Raw genomic sequence first — 19,875 nt, forward strand, 5'->3', positions numbered from 1 at the left:
TGTTTGATTAAAAGTTTTGCTATCAAGGATATGAATTGTAGAGTTTCTTGTATTGCTTTTCTTTCTACTTTTGAATTTTATTTGGAACGATATGGATAGCGTGGCATACTGCAGTGATATATTGCTTGTTTTGTTTTGTGCTTAAGATGACTTCCTAACCAATGCCAGTGGCTTTTTCCATATGTGGTCTCCAGGATCAAAATACTGTGGTACCTACACAAAGTAGTATGGCTCAAGATGTTTCCTCAGTTAAGGATACACAAGAATCGTTGAGCGGATCATCTGGAAATACATTGAAAGAAGGAAATGCTAGAAGTAGTGCAGCAGAAAATGGACGAAAACAATTGCCTTCTCTTGATGAAGCAAGAGGTAAGAAGAAAATCAATCTCCAAGGAAGAGGAAAGGGAATTGGCATAGTGCCTAAAGGTAGAGGTTCAGCAGCACCTGGTTGGACTGGAGCTGGGTTTGATGTTGATGGTAGAAGTTGATAGCAGGTTTTCTCAATGTTTAAGTTCACTGGAATAAGAGACATATTGACTTGTGAATACGTTGAATATATACTATTTTCTATTATACCATGTATGTGAAATATCGTTTCTGAAATTCTAATGACTTGTGAATACGTTGAATATATAGTTCCTGAATCTTTCTTGTGTAAATCGATTTTAGTTTGCGTTAACCTAGTTCAGCACTCTACTTGATCTGTCCTCCAAGTTGACTCAACACAGAGAGAACCCAAGGAGGGCGTGTTGGTTAGTGTGAGAAAGTTATCACCTTTTTAGTTAATGGAGGAGTATCACTCGCAGTTGGAGTGATAATTGTCCCTTCACTTGGATTTGAATTTGACTGCTATAATTTTTAAAGTCTAGTATTTGAAGTGCTCTAGAAGATCTAGAATTATATAATGTAACCTGCAGCTATTTTTGGTATATTTATGATGCAGGACATCCTGTGAAATGTTTTGCCCGCCACAACTGAACTGTTCCCCGAGTTGCTGGGCTGTGCGCGGTGGTTGTCGCAAGTTGCAACATATGTTGCTCGGACTCTTCAAAAATGCTAACGGGTGCGTGTCAGATCCTCCAAAAGTAGTGCATTTTTGGAGGATCCGACACTAGTGTAGCAACATTTTTGGATAGCCTGAGCAATATAGGTTGCAACTGCTTGATACCTCTTTGCTTTGTTATTATTGTCTTATTCTTGGTCCGTAATTGAAACCTGCATTACTGAATGTCCATTTCATGTCCTTCCTGTCAAAGGAGAAAAATTAACATAGCATAGTAGTATATATTAAGTTTGTACTTTTTGCATATAATGTATTTCTAATGTTCTAGTTTATGCGATACATTTTCCTTTTTAGTCCGTTTCAGAAAAAGATAGAATTCCAAAATTGAAAATAATTAACTTTACAATTTCCATTTTATCCTTAATGAAAAGGATTTATAACCACACAAATGTTATGACAATTCAAAGCAATAAGTTTCAATAGTCACACAAATGATGTGATATTATCAGACCACAAGTTTCATAAAAAAATAAAAAATAAAAAATCTTTGTTAAGCTCCGTGTCTATTCAAATTATCACATAAATTAAAATGGGAAAAAGTATTGTACTTACAGAATGCAATATACTTGAGACTTCAGTAGGATGTAGTAGAAAATAGTATATATTAAGCAGAGAGAGTAATAGGGCAACTTTCCTTTGGCATGTCAGCTGCTATATATGTATAATTCATGATCACCAAATTATCAGTACTGCATGCCAATAAAAAGTGGCCCTATCACTCTTAAGCTTACTCCAACTCATCCTTTCATTTTGAGTTGTTCTCATTATTTTCTCACTAAGTTTTAGATTTCAAAGAACTGAACCCTTTCACATGAGCTATATATATAGAGCATTAATTCCATTTCCTTGGAATAAACCAATGGAAAATTGACATATCCTCTTGGTACTTTTATACCAAATTAGAGGGGACTTTTTCTTTGGTCAGAGATGGATAAAGTTACTCATCTTTTTTCCAATTCCATTTCATGAAAGCCTTTTTCTTTTTAATAATGCTGTTATAAGATTCCACCTCTACTAGAGTCCACGAATTTGTAGGTAATAGGATATTTATACAGAAAAAAAGAAAAAAGTTGCTGAAAGATGTTTTGCATGATTTAGCCCATGAAGTGTATTTTATTTTATAATCTAATTCCTAGTGTTTGGACTAGTTTGCCGCAATTTGATCAACTAATCCACTTCATTTACCATCAGATCACACCCTTGGGTGCAACCCATGAAGTATATATATGCACTAAGCAATGATGGAGTCGAAAATTTATACCAAACGATTCGACAAAAAATATTTAAAATGTCAAACTTGAGAGTGAATTGGTGACCCACGGATTTGTTAATCCTTTACCATAAAACTAGATTTCTCCCTTATTTTATCCTATTTGTGCTATTACTTTTCGACAAAAGTGATTTAATTTAACCCCATGGTCCTTTTTGACTCCAGCACCTGGAGGTGAGGACCGTCAAATTAACAGCATATCCTTTGTAATATTCCTCCTTTTCTTCTTTTTTATTATTTCACAGTTAAATTCTAGTACTCCGTCTTAAAAAGAATGACACTTTTCGCTTTTCGAGAGTCAAGCGAATTATTCTTTGACCGTAATTTTTTATATACCTTTTAAATATTTTAAATTATTAATTATGGTGACTTAGAGTACTTTTTATATAGTTTCCAAATATCTAACTTTTATTTTGAAAATTTTAAAGATTTTATGTTCAAACATACGGTCAAAATTAAGAAGTTTGACTTTCAAAAAGTGAAAAGTGACAATCCTTTTAGGACAGAAAAAATATCCTTTTTTTCTTTCACGGATACCAATACCTCTTTTGTAGATTGTGAAATGTCAGATTCTCAAGAGTCAAGACCTTTATTAGTAGCTGGAAAATGAAAATTGATTCCTTAAATCTGCTTGACTTGGAAAACGTAAAGAAAGCTCAAATTAAGGGAGTTAACTGAGTAACTATCGTCACATTCTACACTAACCATTTCTAAATCTCTATCTACTATATATATATATATAGTATAAGTATATATTGTTGGGAATAAAATAGACCCGTAAAAATAATATTTACGGTATTAGTGATAAACGCGGAACACTAACTTATGGTTAAATCAGCAAGAATAAAATGCAGCAATAATGACAACAAGATTTTATGTGGAAACCCTTCTGAATAAGGGAAAAACTACGGCCAAGAGGAGCAGCTGATATCACTATAGTAAGGAATTTTACACTGTGTAGTCACGAGTATAAATACTCCAAAGACCACTACACACTCAAAAAGAAAAAACACTCTTTTGATTTTTCCCACCTCACTACAATATCCCTCACACTCTATTTTTCTTCACAGACTATTTTCTTACAGTCTATGGAATACCTTGCTCTCTATAATTTTTTTCTCTCTTTTCTGGTGTGTTTAAAGATGATGGAGAGCTTCCTATTTATAGGGATGAAATGTGCCATTTTTCATCCTTGCATTTAATTTAGCCGGTGCTAAATTCAACCATTTGCAACTATTTTTAAAAAGAGTTGCAATTTGGCCGGTGCCAAATTCTTCCTTTGCAGATTTTTCCTTATCAAATAATGGGGATGGACCCCACAAATCTCCCCTTCCAGACCCATTCAACTGAAGGAGGCATCTCCGTCTTCTCAGATAGAGTTAATGCCGACAAGTTCTTTGCATAACTCGAACTTGTCTCTGGGAATCACCTTGGTTAACATATCTGCAGGATTTTCACTCGTGTGAATCTTCTTGACCTGGAACAATTCGCTTCTACTCCGATCACGAATCCAATGATATCCGATGTCGATGTGCTTTGTTCTCGCATGGTACATGGAGTTCTTGCTCAAGTCTATTGCACTGACCGTCACAATAGACAACATACTCCATTTCGCAATCCAAGTTCTTGAAGGAATCTCTTGAGCCATATCATCTCTTTGCCGAACGAGCCGCAATATACTCCACTTCGCCTTGTAGAAAGGCGACACACTTCGCAACTTCGACCGCTATGATATAGCTCCCCGAAAAAGTAAAATGATATCCGGGGTGGATTTTCTCGTTATCAAGGTCACCCATATCGAGAATCCGTATAGCCCTTCAAAATTGGATTTGATCCTCCAAAACACAAGCATTCATCTCAGCTTCCTCTTAGATACCGAGTATCCACTTCCACAACTTCCCAATGCTCTTTCCCCGGATTTTGAGAAATCGCTAACAAAACCGACATTGCATGAGCAATATCCGTCGAAAGTGCATACCATTGCATACATCAAACTTCCGAGCGAGGAATAAGGAATCTTGGCCATTCTCTCTTTTTCCTCCGTTGTTGTAGGACACATCTCTTTGCTCGGTTTCGGTGACCAGAAGAGGTGTCTAACCCACTTAGCACTCTTCATATTGAAGCGCTCCAAGACACGTTCTATGTACTTTTTCTACGACAAATAAAGCTTCTTTTCATCTCTTGAACGAGTAATTCTCATGCCCAAAATCGCTTAGCATGACCCAAGTCTTTCATTGCAAAAGACTTACTCAACTGTTTCTTCAACTCGTCAATCTTGGAAGCATTCCTGCCTACAATCAACATATCATCCACATATAGCAAGAGGATGATAAAGTCATCATCAGAAAATTTTTGTGCAAACACACAGTGATCTGAAGAAGTCTTCTTATAGCCTTGCTCCCTCATAACAGATTCAAACTTCTTGTACCACTATCCGGGAGCTTCTTCAATCCATATAGACTCTTCTTAAGTTTGCATACAAGATTTTCTTTACCTTTGCCTCAAGCCCTCAAAGTTGTTCCATATAGATCTCTCTCTCTAAGTCACCGTGAAGAAAAAGCGTGTCTTCACATCCATCCGCTTCAATCTCCAAATCAAGACTAGCAATCCAAACCAAGAACTGGCCCGAATAGAGGACATTTTCACGACAGAGAAAATATTTCGTCAAAGTCAATACCTTTCCTTTGACTAAATCCCTTAACAACCAATCTAGCTTTGTATCCGGGCTTCAAGCCGAGTTCTTGGCTTTAACTTTGAACACCCACTTGTTCTTCAAAGCCCTCCATGCCCTTAGGCAATTTCACCAACTCAAAAGTATGATTCTCATGTAGAGATTTCATCTCATCTTGCATGGCTTCAATCCATTGATCCTTGTGCTCATCTTCCATGGCCTCCTCATAACATTCGGTTCTCCCCGCAACGAGTAATACATACTCATTAGGTGAATAACGGGAAGAAGGAACATGTTGTCTAGTAGACCTTCTAAGTGGAATATCTGACTCATCCACGACTTTCATGAGTAGGAGCATCTACCTCATCAATAGTAGCATCGTTATCATCATCAACATGCTGATCTGGAACATGATTCTGGGCATCACCATCGTCATCGAGCCCACCAACGTCATTAACATTTGTATGAGGGACTTGATCAAGATTAACTAAACCTTGAACTTGAAGATTTTATCTTCTTCGGCTTTGTTAATATCTTCAATGGTTTGATCCTCACGAAGATAACATCACGACTTCTCACGACCTTCTTCTCAATTGGATCATATAGCTGCCGTAACCAAACTCATCAAGGCCATAACCAATGATGATTGTTGCCTTGTCTTGGCAATTAATTTTGACCTCTCATCTTTAGGCACATGTACAAAAGCTTTGCAACCAAACACTTTCAAGTGGTCATAGGAAACATCCTTGCCATACCAAACTCTATTTGGAACATCACTTTGCAAAGCAACCGCAGGGGATAGATTAATAACATGTGCGACAGTCAACAATGCCTCATCCCAAAAGGAATTCGGCGACTTTGCTTGAAAGCAAACATCTAACTCTTTCCATCAAGGTCCCGTTCATCCTCGCTCAAACCATTAAGAGCCGAGGAGTCTTAGAGGAGTCTTCCGGTGTACGATACCCGTTGCTTGCAAGTATTCGTCAAACGGTCCACAATATTCACCACCGTTATCGCACGAATACATGAAACTTTTTTCTGCTCTTTCATCGAAGCACGAACCGCTTAAAGACACCAACTCTTGGTCTTTGGTCTTCAAGACGTAGACCCAAAGTTTTCTTGAACAATCATCAATAAAAGTAGCAAAGTAAAGTGCACCACCCGAGTCCTTGTCTTCGTTGGACCACATAAACCGAATGCACCGACTCAAGCAACTCGTCTTTCTTGAAGGAAGATGAGACTTGAAAGAAACTCTATTTTGTTTTTCCCTAAACAAAGCGGTCTCACACTTTTCTAATTTAGCACTTTCGAAATTTGACAATAATTTCTTTTGGCGAGAACATTTAGTCATTTCTCGCTAATGTGGCTAAGCCTCTTATGCCATAATGTTGAAGAGCTATTGCTCTCAATCGCATTCACCATATCAACACGTGTAGAGGCCGTAGTCCAAGATAGACCACGCTTTTTCGCCACGAGCCACAATCATGGAACCTTTAGTAAGCTTCCACTTTCCAGCACCATTGGTACTGACATATCCCTCATCATCCAAAACACCAACAGAGATCAAGTGTAAACGAACATCGGGTGCATGCTTTACATTGTTTAAAACTAGTTTAGTTCCAATACTAGTTTCCAGACAAATCGTTCCAACACCGGCCACCTAGATACGGTCATTACCCATACTCAAAGTTCCAAAGTCACTCGGAGTATAGGATGAGAAAAATTCCTTCCCTTGATGTCACATGAGATGCGCGCCATGTCCTACCCAAACTTTGACTCATCACAAGCAATATTTATCAGATCCGCATCAAGGACAGTGACAAGATCTTCTGTAGTGACGGTGGCCACACGATTGCCATCTTCTTTCTTGTTATATCCCGTATTTTGTACGTCGGAATAATCCGAGCTAACTATGATAGGCTAAGGACAAGATTGTTCCGGGATACGAAGTAGAGATTTTTTTGACCATGATTTATTTCAAGGCATGAGTTGCTTATGATTTTATTGGCATGAGATATTATGGAATTTGGGATTAAAAGTGGATTATGAAAAGTTAGACATCTCATGAAAAATTTGGGGGCCAAAAGTTAATTTTTGGAAGTTGAAATTTCATGAAAAATTAGGCCATGTGGCCGGCCACATGAGGTGTGGGCCATGGCCACATGGATGTTTAATATATGTGAATTAAGATGACAATTATTTCATGCTTCATCATTTTACCTCTAGAAATTTCAAGAAAGAGGGAGAGAAAAAGAGAAGGGCCATTCGGCCAAGCTTGAAACCGAGAGAGAGAGAGAAGGAAGTGATCAAAAGAAATAATTTTCTCTAGCAATTCTACTCTTTAGGAGGTGCATAACAACGTGGTGGATTCGTTGGAGTGGTAAAAACAAGCGTTGATTCAAGGTGCCAAGCATAGCCAACTTGAAGAACTAAGTAAAAGGGGTATGATTCAACCTTATTTCTATATGTTATGGATGGTTGTGCATGTTGTAGTATGTGAAAGTGAAGGAAATTCATGAAAATATGAATGTTGAGGTGAAGCCGTGTGTGTGTGTGTGTGGCCGTGTTTAGGTGTGTTGTGTAGGAGTGGAGAATTAATTGAATTTAGCATGTTTGTGTGTTGTTGTAATGTGTAGAAAATGAATGAAACTCATGGGATTACATATGTTGATGTTTGGCCGTGACTAGGGCTGTTTGGTGTGTAATGAATGAGCTAATGTTATCTAGTATTTTGGTTGTCGTCGTTATGAATTCTATGACGTAAAATGAAGGTTAATGATCCAAGTTGAAGTTAAAAACCGTGAAATTTGAATTGAAGCTTAATGTGATCTTATTATAGTTTCTTGAATTTGTGAGGATAATGTTATTAATGTGTGGATTGTCGATATAGTTTACGAATTGGGAAGGAAGAAATGTAGTGATGTTGTCCCTATGGAAATTGGAAAGTTTCGGGTTAGGTGGTAACTTGGTTTGGCCATTTGGAATGTTGTGAGAATTGTTTAAAGGATGTTTGAATGTTGTTAGAATGGTTATTGGTATTGTTGTTGACAAATTGGCCGAGTTGAATTCTCGGGGTCGTTGTATTTAGAAATGCGCAAATTTGCAGTAAATTTGGTGTTCGCTTGGAATCGGGTTTCTAAACGCCTTTAGCTAATGTTTGATATTTAATGACGTATTGTAGATCTTGGGAAGTCTGCGACGTAAATTTGGATTAGCTTGGAGAGCAAACGAGGTATGCAAGGCTTACCCTTTTTCTTTATTGGCATGTCTTAGATACGATTAAGTTATGATAAGTTACGAGTCTCGGCGATTCCGTTCGTGATCCGAGCAAGCATATGAGTCTTATTCACCTCTTGATATTCGCAATTCAATTTAGTTAAACTATGGCCCTTATGTCTTTGTACGATTGGACTTTAAGAGTGGCATAAAAAGATTTTTGTCGTAAAAGGTTCTGTAACTACGAACGTCCGTAACTTTCACAGAAAGGCTCGGATCGCTTCAAAACTGTTCGTAAAAGATCTTAATGCGAATAAGGTTGTCACGACCCAACTCCGTAGGCCGCGACACGTGCCCTAGTTGGGCACTCGTACGTACCTTAACCTAAATTAGCAAAATATTAATAATAAACAGAAATAATAATTTAACCGAGACAAGCGGGCATGCGCACGAAGGCCGATAAGGCCGTCACAATATACGTAAGCACGAACGTACGCAAACCTCCCCGAACATATACAACCCACAACACATGTCTACGTACCCTGCACGAACGAGCGAGGAACATAACATTATCATATGACGGGACGGGGCCCCGCGTGCCCGAATAAACACGTACATATGCGACAGAGAATTTTATACCAAAATACGGGCTCGGACAAAGGAGCACTTCAACGGTGAGTGAGATAACCTAAGCAATGGCTCCGCAAAGCCGGTCGTGCACACCGCGCGGCACGAAACGCAGCCCCCCCGAAGAAAGGGGTCGGTACGGAAAATGTCGAATATGTAAAGCGTAGAACGTAATAAATAAAATCAAAATCGAACGAACGTGCGGAGGAGGCATAAGATACATGGGGATCAAAATACATACCGAAATATCATGAGTAATGCATGCGAAAAACATATGCAAAGCCGGCCCCGTATGGGACTCGGTGAAACCGAAGGCGCTCCCTTCGGTCCCGCGCCAACACAAGATACTTCGAGTAAGAAATATCTCCGAACAAATCATAACATACAAGTGGCCACGTCGGATCACATAATCGGATATCGAGAATAAGCGTATACGGCACATCATACACCACAACCCATGTACGTATATACCGCCCCTCACACCGGGGCGCGGCGAACAATGCGAGACATACGCTTGAGAACATATCCCGGCCGGGCTCGGTGGGGAAACATTGAGGCATCCACGAGTGGAGTAGTGAGAAACTAATGCGGAAAAATAACATTTACATATCCGGAGACTCGGTACGAGGCGGATCAAATGGCAAATCAAATTAGTGAAATCGGACGGAGTCATAGTACGTACCTTTCGGACATCACGGTGGATTATGTCGAACGAACGTTCGAGCCGAAGTACATGTCAAAACGTTTCATAGGACTTAATGGAATATTTAAAACGATTTTTGTTTAGTAGCTAAAACATTCTTAAAGCGCTCGAAGACAAATCGTAAATACAAAAGAGTAAATCGGAAATGAGGGCCACCTCGGTTCGTTGAGGTGGCGGACATAAATTTCAATCATTGGACTCCATAAAGTTATTTAAGAAAGTTCCAAAGCGGTTCGGATTCATTTGCAAAAGATACGAAGGTACAACGGACAGAATCATGTTCCGACGATTGTCTTGAGCAAACTCAAAATTGAAGCCAGACGTACAGAAGCACATTGAGCATTCCCATAATCAGAATTAGGCGTACCGGCACGTATACCAGACAGATTCATAGTCGAGGTCAGACGTGCAGACGTATGTCGGACAAATTCATAATCGGAGTCAATCGTACAGAGATGTATCAGACGGATTTGCAGTCGGAGTCGGAAGTATAGAGGTATAATAGACAGAGTTCATCGAGGTCAGGAGCGCAGAAATTTGGCATACAGAGTCGCGATCAGGGTTAAGCTACTTTTACTACTACCTTAGGGACCTACGGAAATTTCCTTGTCTTGTTATACTCCTCGCTTGATTACAAACTTACTTTCCTCGTTGTTACGCTGATTTCCTACCTTGCCTGTCAACTCCTTCGAAGGTTTCACTTAATCATATTCCTTGTCCTTAATTCCCTCCAATACTTCAATTCCCAACCTTAATCCATAGTGGAAAGAGTAGCAACTTATCTTACAACACCTGTACCATATCTTTCCTTGTTACTCGAACTTCAATGTCTTTATCCGATTACCGGCTTCCCACACCGTAGCACCGGTGGCTGGGAATTACTTACCTACCGATACAATTGTATGCAGAATATCGTACGCTTTCACACACACCTACGTGATTATTATCGACTATCCCACAAAATAATTCCAACGTTGTTCAAGCCTATACAAATCCGAGGCTATCTTGTACTTTCTTTCTCTTCACCCTTATGTTCCGTTTCGTAATGCCTTCCGTTAGGGCAACTTTTTGTCGTTAGGACTCGCCTTTCGACCAACATAATCACCAGAAAAAGTCATACACATACATATATACACACACTCATTATCATTCTACTTATAAACATTTCCAATCGCTACTTAAATTTACCTTGATTTCCAAGCGATATTGCGCTTTCTTTCTTTTTCCTCATTAATCGCTCCGACCGCGCGACTTCGTAAGGGTGCTATCTCGCTTCCACGAGACTCCCGTTTCCTTTAGGTTACCCCAAACTTCCATTTATCCCCTTAAATTCCAAGTTTGTAAAATTTTTCAATTACTTCCCAGGGGGGTCACCCATCCTAAAACTGCTCCTCCCCTGAGCACGCTTAACTTCGCAACTTCGACGGATTCTAGTCCCTTAATGTCGGTATAATCACGTCCATTTCCACACACGACCTTTATTACATAATACAAGGCTAATCGAGGCCTTACGGATCCCGAGGCATATTCACAACACGTCCTTTCTTGTACAATTACTATTTTACCCTTCTTGACCTTCGGTAGTCACCTCTGCAAATTCTTGTTACTCGAACCCTGTACGCCGCAAATACCCATAATACCATGCAGAATATACGGCCTCGTATCCCACGCTAGCCATTCGAATCTTCTATTTCGGGTAACGGAATAAATATATCCGACTTACCGTGTGACCTCTCCCGTCACCACTTACCATTTTCCGCCGTGTAAAGCTCGCGCAAGGAATTTTATTTCCTATGACTTGGCTCTATCGCACGATCTAGGACGGAAAGTTAGTCAACAATTCCTAGATGTTCGGTAGCCTCCCGTTTATAAATGTGGCGCGCTTCACACCATAAACAGGACTCTACTAGACACGGTCTGTAGACATTCCGAGGACCTAACCGCTCTGATACCACTTTTGTCAATTTTCCAAGCCCAATTTCCTTAGCCCATACTTTGGTAATTCATGAAACTATTTTCCGACATTCCAATTTTGCCCTTAGTCTTTTCCGATATTTCCACGTCTAAATTTTCATAACCAACTTATGAACCAAACAAAATCAATACATTACAATGTCCTTAACCTTCCTAAATATTTTCGCGTCAATATTTTCCTTAAACATCCCATGCACACTAAGTAGAATCCAATTAGAACCTTAATTCCTACCATTCCGACCTGTTTCCAATTTTTCCGAAGACGTACAAAATGCGAGGTGTAACAAAGGTTACCAACTTTCATAGGCGGGCCCGGATTGGTCGATGCACACCCGTGGTCCCCGAGATTTTCGTTTGTATAGTCCTGGTGACTTTTTGAAAGAACTTAACCTAGTTATCGTTTTCGCTCTCGAGCGTCGCTTACTTTATTCATCCGTTGAGTCCGTCATAATGATATATATGACTATGGTTCCTACGGTTCCGTGATATGCTTAAGGTATTTGATACGTTCCCGAATGTCGTCCGAAAGATATTTGACATGACTAAGTCCCGACTTCCAAATGATAGCTTATTTGATTTTTCCATTACATTTTTGGAAAATATTTTTTTTAAATTGCATATAGTTTCTCACGACTCTGCTCGTGCACACTATTGTTACTTCCTTCGCCGAGTCCCGGGGCCGGTTGTCATCGTGCGCATTATGCTATATTTCCGGAGTATGATGTGTCCGGTTCGCCGAGCCCCCTTTGGCCGGGAACCGTGGATAATGGTGTTATGATGTGTCCGGTACGCCGCGCCCCCTTTTCAGGCCGGCACCGTGGTATATGTGATGCGCGGTGTGACGGGGATACGGAGATATGAAAACTTCGGAGTATGATGTGTTATGGCGCCAATGTCAGGAGGGCGACCATATTCTAAGAGCCTATGCATGATTTGTGTTTTACTCAGTAAGCATTTTGATATTCTGATATTGCATTTACTTTCTGAACTTTTGACCCGATTATGACTCTGTATACTATGTTTCATGCCTTGCATATTCAGTACATATTCCGTACTGACCCCCTTTCTTCGGGGTCACGTTTCATGACGCGGGGGTACGGACATATACGATTTGGTGATCCGTCCGCCAGACATCCGTCAGTCCCATGGAGTGCTCCTTTGATCCGGAGCCCACACTTTTGGTACAGACATCTCTGTTATATGTATATATATATGTTTATTTATGGGTACGGCGGGGCCCCGTCCCGCCATATGATTCTGTTATGACTCTTAGAGGTCTGTAGACATATACGTGTGGGTTATGGGTAGTTATTGTTTATTTGTGTCTGTGTGATCTGCGTTCTGGACGTCCCCCGTATGTTGACGGGGCCCCCCGGCTTATGTGTGATATCATCCGCTGGATATTGTGACCGCGGAATATATATGTATATATGTGAATATGTATTTATGACAGCTACGGGGTGACGTGTTACTATTCTGTATGTATAAGGTCCGATTATGTTAGCTATGGTCTGGTGTCCGACTTTCGTGTATGTGTATAATCTGTTGTACGCCGATTACGGTTAGCAGGTTCGTATGGGTGCCCAGCTCGGGCACTAGTCACGACCTACGGGGTTGGGTCGTGACATTTCTTTTCCTCCTTATCTCTATTCTCCTTTTTTAAAATCCGGCAGAACTTCTTTGTGTGCCCTTTTTTCCCGCAATGATAGCACTCAATATCTTTAAGTCTGCTTCTAGATTTGCTTCTATTATGTTCTCTATTTTGAGAACCACGATTCTTGCCTCTCCCCCTAGTGTCAGTCACTAAGACATCTGATGAGGAGGAACCTTGAGATTTTCTTCTCATCTCTTCATTTAAAAGACTACTCTTGGCAAGATCCATAGAGATCACACCATTCGGAGCAGAGTTTGATAATGAAGTTCTAATAATTTCCAAGAATACGGTAGGGAACCAAGTAGAAACAAGCCTTGAATTTCTTCATCAAAATTAATGTCCATAACGATAATCGGTTCATGATCCCCGAAAAATATTCAAATGATCTTTTCGTTGCGGAACCATCGTGGTATTTTAAACCCAACATTTGCTTTATCAAAAACATCTTGTTGTTACCGCTTTTCGAGCATACAAACTTTCAAGATGCTCCCGATAGGTCCGAGTACGTGTCTCCCCGTAAATATGGTTCAACACATTATCGTCAACCCACTGTCTAATAAAGCCGCAAACCTGCCGATGCAACAAATTTCACTCTTCATCTGATTTATTATCAGGCTTTTTAGTGGCAAAGACAGGTTGATGAAAATTCTTGACATAGAGCAAATCTTCTATTTTGCCCTTCCAAATGGCATAATTTACGCCACTCAAAGTAACCATTCTACTAGTGTTGATTTCCATCGTTTAGCACAAATACAGATACTATTTATTCGGAGACCAAAGTAATTTTTTCTCACGTGGAAGTTCGACCTGTGCCGCAACCACGAGCATACTCGTACGTAACTTTGGCTCCGATACCACTTGTTGGGAATAAAATAGACCCGCAAAATTAATATTCACGGTATTAGTGATAAACGCTTTTAACACTAATTTATGGTTAAATCAGAAGAATAAAATGCAAAGAATAATGACACCAAGATTTTACGTGAAAACCCTTGAATAAAGGGAAAAATCACGGTTATGAGGAAAATGATATATCACTATAGTAAGGAATTTTTACCTTTGTAGTCACGGGTATAAATACTCCAAAGACCACTACACACTCAAAAAGAAAAACACTCTTTTGATTTTTCCCACCTCACTATAATATCCCTCACACTCTATTTTTCTTCGACGACTATTTTCTTACGATCATGGAATACCTTGCTCTCTATAATTTTTTCTCTTTTTTGGTGTGTTTAAAGATGATGGAGAGCTTCCTATTTATAGGAATGAAATGTGTCATTTTTCATCTTTGCATTGAATTTGGCCGGTGCCAAATTCAACCATTTGTAACTATCTTTGAAAAGAGTTGCAATTTGGCTGGTGCCAAATTCTTGCTTATCAAATAATGGAGATGGACCCCACATATATATATATATTACTTTTACTTTTACTAATATATAGAAGTGGGAGTTGGATGGGACCACACAGCAACAAACATTTGTACAAAAAGCTACATAAATAGTACCCTAAACAGGGACGAACTGCACTAATGGGAAGTGTACTGTCAACTTGAAGTAAAAAAAAAAAAAAGTGTACTGTCAACTTGGACATTTGTTATTGGGTGATTGAATTTCTAAGCTACATAAATAGTACCCTAAACAGGGACGAACTGCATTAATGCGAAGTGTACTGTCAACTTGAAGTGAAAAAAAAAGTGTACTGTCAACTTGGACATATGTTATTGGGTCATTGAATTTCTAAGCTACATAAATAGTACCCTAAACAGGGACAAACTGCATTAATGCGAAGTGTACTGTCAACTTGAAGTGAAAAAAAAAGTGTACTGTCAACTTGGACGTATGTTATTGGGTGATTGAATTTCTTTGCGTTTCTACTATGGACACCTGTATTTTGCAGCTAAATATTAACCCTTCAATTTTACTATTTTGGCAACACATGTTTACTTTTTAATCTGTGTGGGGAACAACTGTTTTCCTCTGCCATTTTCACTCACATTCCCCCAAAACACTTTTCCTTCTTTGTTTAGACTTATGTTCTTTTACTACTACTCTGTTACTAATTCTCTCTGCAAAATTGATTCATTCTCTAACTTCCAAATTGATTGTTCTCCAATGTTGCTCGGTGAGCTCTCTTTCATTTGTCCTTGTGTTGATTAGGTATTTTTTTTTTTTTTAATCAGTCTTTGTCTCTTTAAATATTTATGGGTCTTCTGTATTGACATGTCGGAAATGGAATGGAGAGGTGTCTGCGTTTTTTTGGGTGTTGATAATTTTGTTTAAATATATTTGTCTCATCGATTTGGAAAAACATCTGATGTTTCTTGAACTTTGTATATGTCAGGATACTCGGGGCTATGAAATGGCTATTCAAAGTTATTGCATGCGAGTGTTTTTGCCATTTTTTGTTCATATATTTTTTGAACTGTTGTTGTTGAAAGTTGTACTTACCCAAATTTATGTTGTCACTTATAAACTAAAAACTTGAATGCTATAGCATTGAGGAATTTTTTTTTCTCAAAATAATTCCTCAAACCTTGTTATTTAGAAAATATTTGGACAAGCCTGTATTAATAAGTATTTATTTATTTATGTGTTTCGTAATTTAAAAGTGCTTATAAGTAGAAAGTTTATTTTTCTACAAAAGAGGTTATTTTTAAAAAGTGAGGTGTTAGGCTAAGTTTTTGGGGAAAAAAAAGTGTTTCTGGAAAGTAGCAGAAGTTTTTTTTTTTTCTAAAAAAAAAAGTAGTTTTTGCCTAAAAAGACTTTAAGAAAAACACACTTAGAGCGTTTGATTAGCTGAAAAAAAGTGACTTTTAAACATAAGTCCTTAAAGATTTTTAAGTCTTTAAATATAAATAAAGATTACGTGTTTGGATAAAAGTGCTTAAAGGGTTTTTAGAAATAAGGATAGTGTTGGAATTGACAGAAAATATAAGGGATAAAAGAGTGAAGTTGTTGGTCAAATTAAAGTGGCTTTTAAGCCAAAAAATAAAATAAGTTGGGGTTGAGCAACTTTTTGGTTTTGGCTTATTTTAAGCAGTTTTTAACTTAATTTAAGTTATTTTTTATTTCACCAAACACCCAAATAAGAATGGCTTATAAGTTGGTTTGACCAACTTATAAGTCAATCCAAACGGGCTCTTAGAAATACTTTTTAAAAGCTTGGCCAAAAATTAATTGCTGCTCAAAAGTGTTTTTTAAAGTAATCAGCCAAACATAAACTGTTTTTTGTCAAAAGTTCTTTTTTTAAAAATACTTTTCAAAATAAGCTAAATTTAGAAGCTTGGCCAAACAGGCTATAAAATATTACTCTTCTATCCCAATTTATGTAGCACCTTTTGAATTTCGAAATTCAAATAAGTTTTTCTTTTACTGTAATTTTTTAATATATCTTTTAAATATTTGAATTATCAATTATTGTGATTTATAGTACTTTTTACCTAGTTATATAAATTTTATTTTATAAATTTTAAAATTCTATATTCAAATTCACAGTCAAAATGAAAGGGTTTGACTCTTGAAATTCTAACTGTGCCATAAAAATTGAGACAAAAGGAGTAGCTAAAAGTCATATAAATTGGTCACTCCAAGTTATGATTTTACAACATATAAGTATTTGAGATTTGATCAAACTTTTTTTTTTCCCAGGTTTATCTCTAACACCTTTTACAAATTTTTAAATATTCTTCCTAAAACATATATATATATATATATTTTTTTTTTAATTATTATTTTTTGTTTTACTATACAGAAATGGGAGTTAGGTAGTTAGGTGGACGAACAAGGTACGAACAAGGGTATTTTGGCGATTTCAGATATTTTAAATCTATCTTACTTATTTCTATTATATTTAAGTGCCTTAAGAGGATTAACACAGCATTGAACACTTGTACCAGAAGCTGTATGAATTATACACTTTAACACAATAATGAATACTTGTACCAAAAGTTATATAAATTGTAATATATATAAGTGTGAAGAGAGGACTAACACAACAATATAAATTTGTACCACAAGCTATATAAATTGTACATTTTAATCAATTACTTTTTAATCTCACGCGAACATATGTTATAATACTAAATATTTATCTCTTCTCATGTATACATGTATGCACTTCAAACTTAATTCTCTGACATATTTATTTTCCTCGTGAACTTATACTTGTTGACTTTTGACTTTTTAAGTTCTTTAAGAATTAATAAATGAAGTACTTCCTCTGTCCCATATTACTTGGCCACATTACTAAACTAATTTTTTATCCCATATGAACATATGTCATAGTACTGAATATTTATTATTTCCTCATGTATACACGTATGCACTTCAATTTTAATTTTTCGACACATATTTATTTTCTCCTTGCACTTTACTTGTTCATAAATGAAGTACTGAACATTATTAAAATTATATGTCCAAATTACTTGTTCATTTACAAAATCAAGATAAAATTAATTAAATCTTTTCCATCTTATCCTCTCCGTCCCATATTACTTGGCCATCTTATTAAAAATATATGTTCAAATTACTTGTTCATTTACAAGTCAAGATAAAATTAATTAAATTTTAATTATGATTTCTTTGTAACAATTATTTTTATCTATAATTGTTAATATAAAAAATTATAATGTAACTAATTTACCCATAATTAACATATTTTTTAATTAATTTAATAAAAATATTTTATTAATTTTGCTTTTAAAAAATACAATATATACAACAATGGTACTTAGGTTTGGATCTGAACAGTTAGTTAATTGAGATGGACATCAACCTATCGGTATACATATAAGATATTGAAGAATTTTTTTTAAAAAAATCTAGAATCAAAATATTAATTTCCCCTCATATTCTTACTAATTTTCTTTTTCACATAGATGAATAACTTTCATTGTCATGACAATGAGAAAAAAGTCCGACTCTTTTCATCTCAAAGACTTAATTTCATCATTTTTTAACTATAACTAAAGTAATGGTATATAAAATATGTTTTGTATATATTGCTATATATAATAACAATTAAAATGTTTTTAAAAGTTATTTACAGAATACAAACCTTAAAGACTGGCTAATTAAAGTGACGGAGTTTTAGATTTTTGAATCTTGTGGTTCTAAATTAAAAATGTGTATAATATAATAAAACATCCTTTAAATCTTGTGATTATAAACTTGATATGTAGAATATTTAAATTGTCAACTTACTAAATATAAAAAGAGGCAGACATAATCAAGATAAGACAAATTTTAACAATAAATTAAGGGGAAAAATAAGAGGAAAAGAAACAAAATATGGAGACTCACTAAGGAGAATCGCGGTATCCTTTACAAAATATACAAATCATAAAGACTAACTAAAGTTAGTAACCAAATTAATCACATTGGGTCCCGTGCATCGCACGGGCATAGTTTGACCAGAAGCCTATTCTTGAATAAAGGAACAATCTTTATGTGTTCTGTGCTTATGGGTACTCAGAGTGTTGTTGTTGTTTTTTTTTCTTTCCAGAATTGATCTGCAAAAATTAAAACTTAAGTTTCAGTCAAACATTTGATTTCTCAAATACCCAAAAGCCTATTCTTGAATAAAAAAGCAATCTTTATGTGTTTTGTGCTTATGGGTACTCAGAGTGTTGCTGTTTTTTTTTTTTCTTTTTCTTTCTAGAATTGGTCTGCAAAAATTAAAACTTAAGTTTTTTGACTGATAAAGATGATGCTGTGACTGATTTTAAAATTTTTACATATTTTTTCTTGGATATTTTTTAGTGTTTTAGTAAGTAATGGAATAAAAAATGGATCATTATGAGATCATGGAACAAATTGGGCGTGGAGCATTTGGTGCTGCTATTTTAGTTAATCGCAAGAAAGAAAGAAGTAATTTTTTTTCTTACTTGAATGCTTATAAGGATTTGAATTTGATGTAAGTTTTGATTTTGTTTCTTGAATTTCTTTGTGGGGTTTGTTGAATTAATAGGTATGTGTTAAAAAAGATTCGATTAGCTCGATAAATCGTAACGTTGCATAAGATCCGCTCATCAAGAGGTAGTACATTGTGTTGTTTTTCAATTTTATTTTGGTTATTGTTTTGCCTTTATAGCCTCGTTTCCCTCGAGCTTTTGGGAAGTCAAAAAATGTTTATTTTATAGAGTTGAGGTGTTTGGTCGACCTTTTAGGAAATTCTGTTAAGAAATTTGTGCATTTTTTTTTACGCTTGTCCATGCTCCGGTTAACATTTTGATATTGGCTGCAAAATTTTGAACCCCTTTGGATGGACTTATTTTAAGTGGCTTTTAAGCATAAGCCATAAGTTAGGAATTGTAGCTTTTGGCTTTTTAAAAACAAGTGCCTCAAAGCACTTTTTTATTTTATCCAAACAGTCAACTATTCTTTAGAATGGGTAGGTAAATTTTCTCGAATCAATGTTTATTTTCTTTATGACCAAGTTTACTTTGGCAGATTGGATGTCCTCCTCTCGGTTTGGGAGAACTTTGGAAGATCGTCCTACTTGGAATGATCGGTGATCTGAGATGTCTCGACGTTTAGAGATGGGTGCAGTTCCGTGCTGTTTAGGGATGTAGCTATATCAATTCATTACTACCGACTCCCGGAGAAGTTAATTACCAGATTTTTTGTAGCTATTCTTGAAATTCCTGTGGCATTTGTTGTTCTTTTAACCAATTCCGTACATGCATTGATTGAAG

General features: G+C 36.7%; 1 protein-coding gene across 3 annotated transcripts in view; it reads left to right on the top strand.

Annotated features, from left to right (window-relative positions):
• The window catches only part of LOC132065622 (uncharacterized), a 98,822-nt gene that overhangs the window by 6,770 nt on the left and 72,177 nt on the right, over positions 1–19,875 (top strand). For 2 of the 3 annotated variants that reach the window (XM_059459099.1, XM_059459101.1), the window contains one exon: positions 195–680. The exons of the other annotated variant lie outside the window; for it this stretch is intronic. In XM_059459099.1, the coding sequence (XP_059315082.1) occupies positions 195–488 (294 nt within the window). In that variant the 3' untranslated portion in view covers positions 489–680. Of the gene's footprint in view, positions 1–194; positions 681–19,875 lie in introns of those variants that run through there. 3 annotated transcript variants of the gene reach the window in all.

This window comes from Lycium ferocissimum, chromosome 7, assembly GCF_029784015.1.
Source record: "Lycium ferocissimum isolate CSIRO_LF1 chromosome 7, AGI_CSIRO_Lferr_CH_V1, whole genome shotgun sequence".
Classification (NCBI taxonomy): domain Eukaryota; kingdom Viridiplantae; phylum Streptophyta; class Magnoliopsida; order Solanales; family Solanaceae; genus Lycium; species Lycium ferocissimum.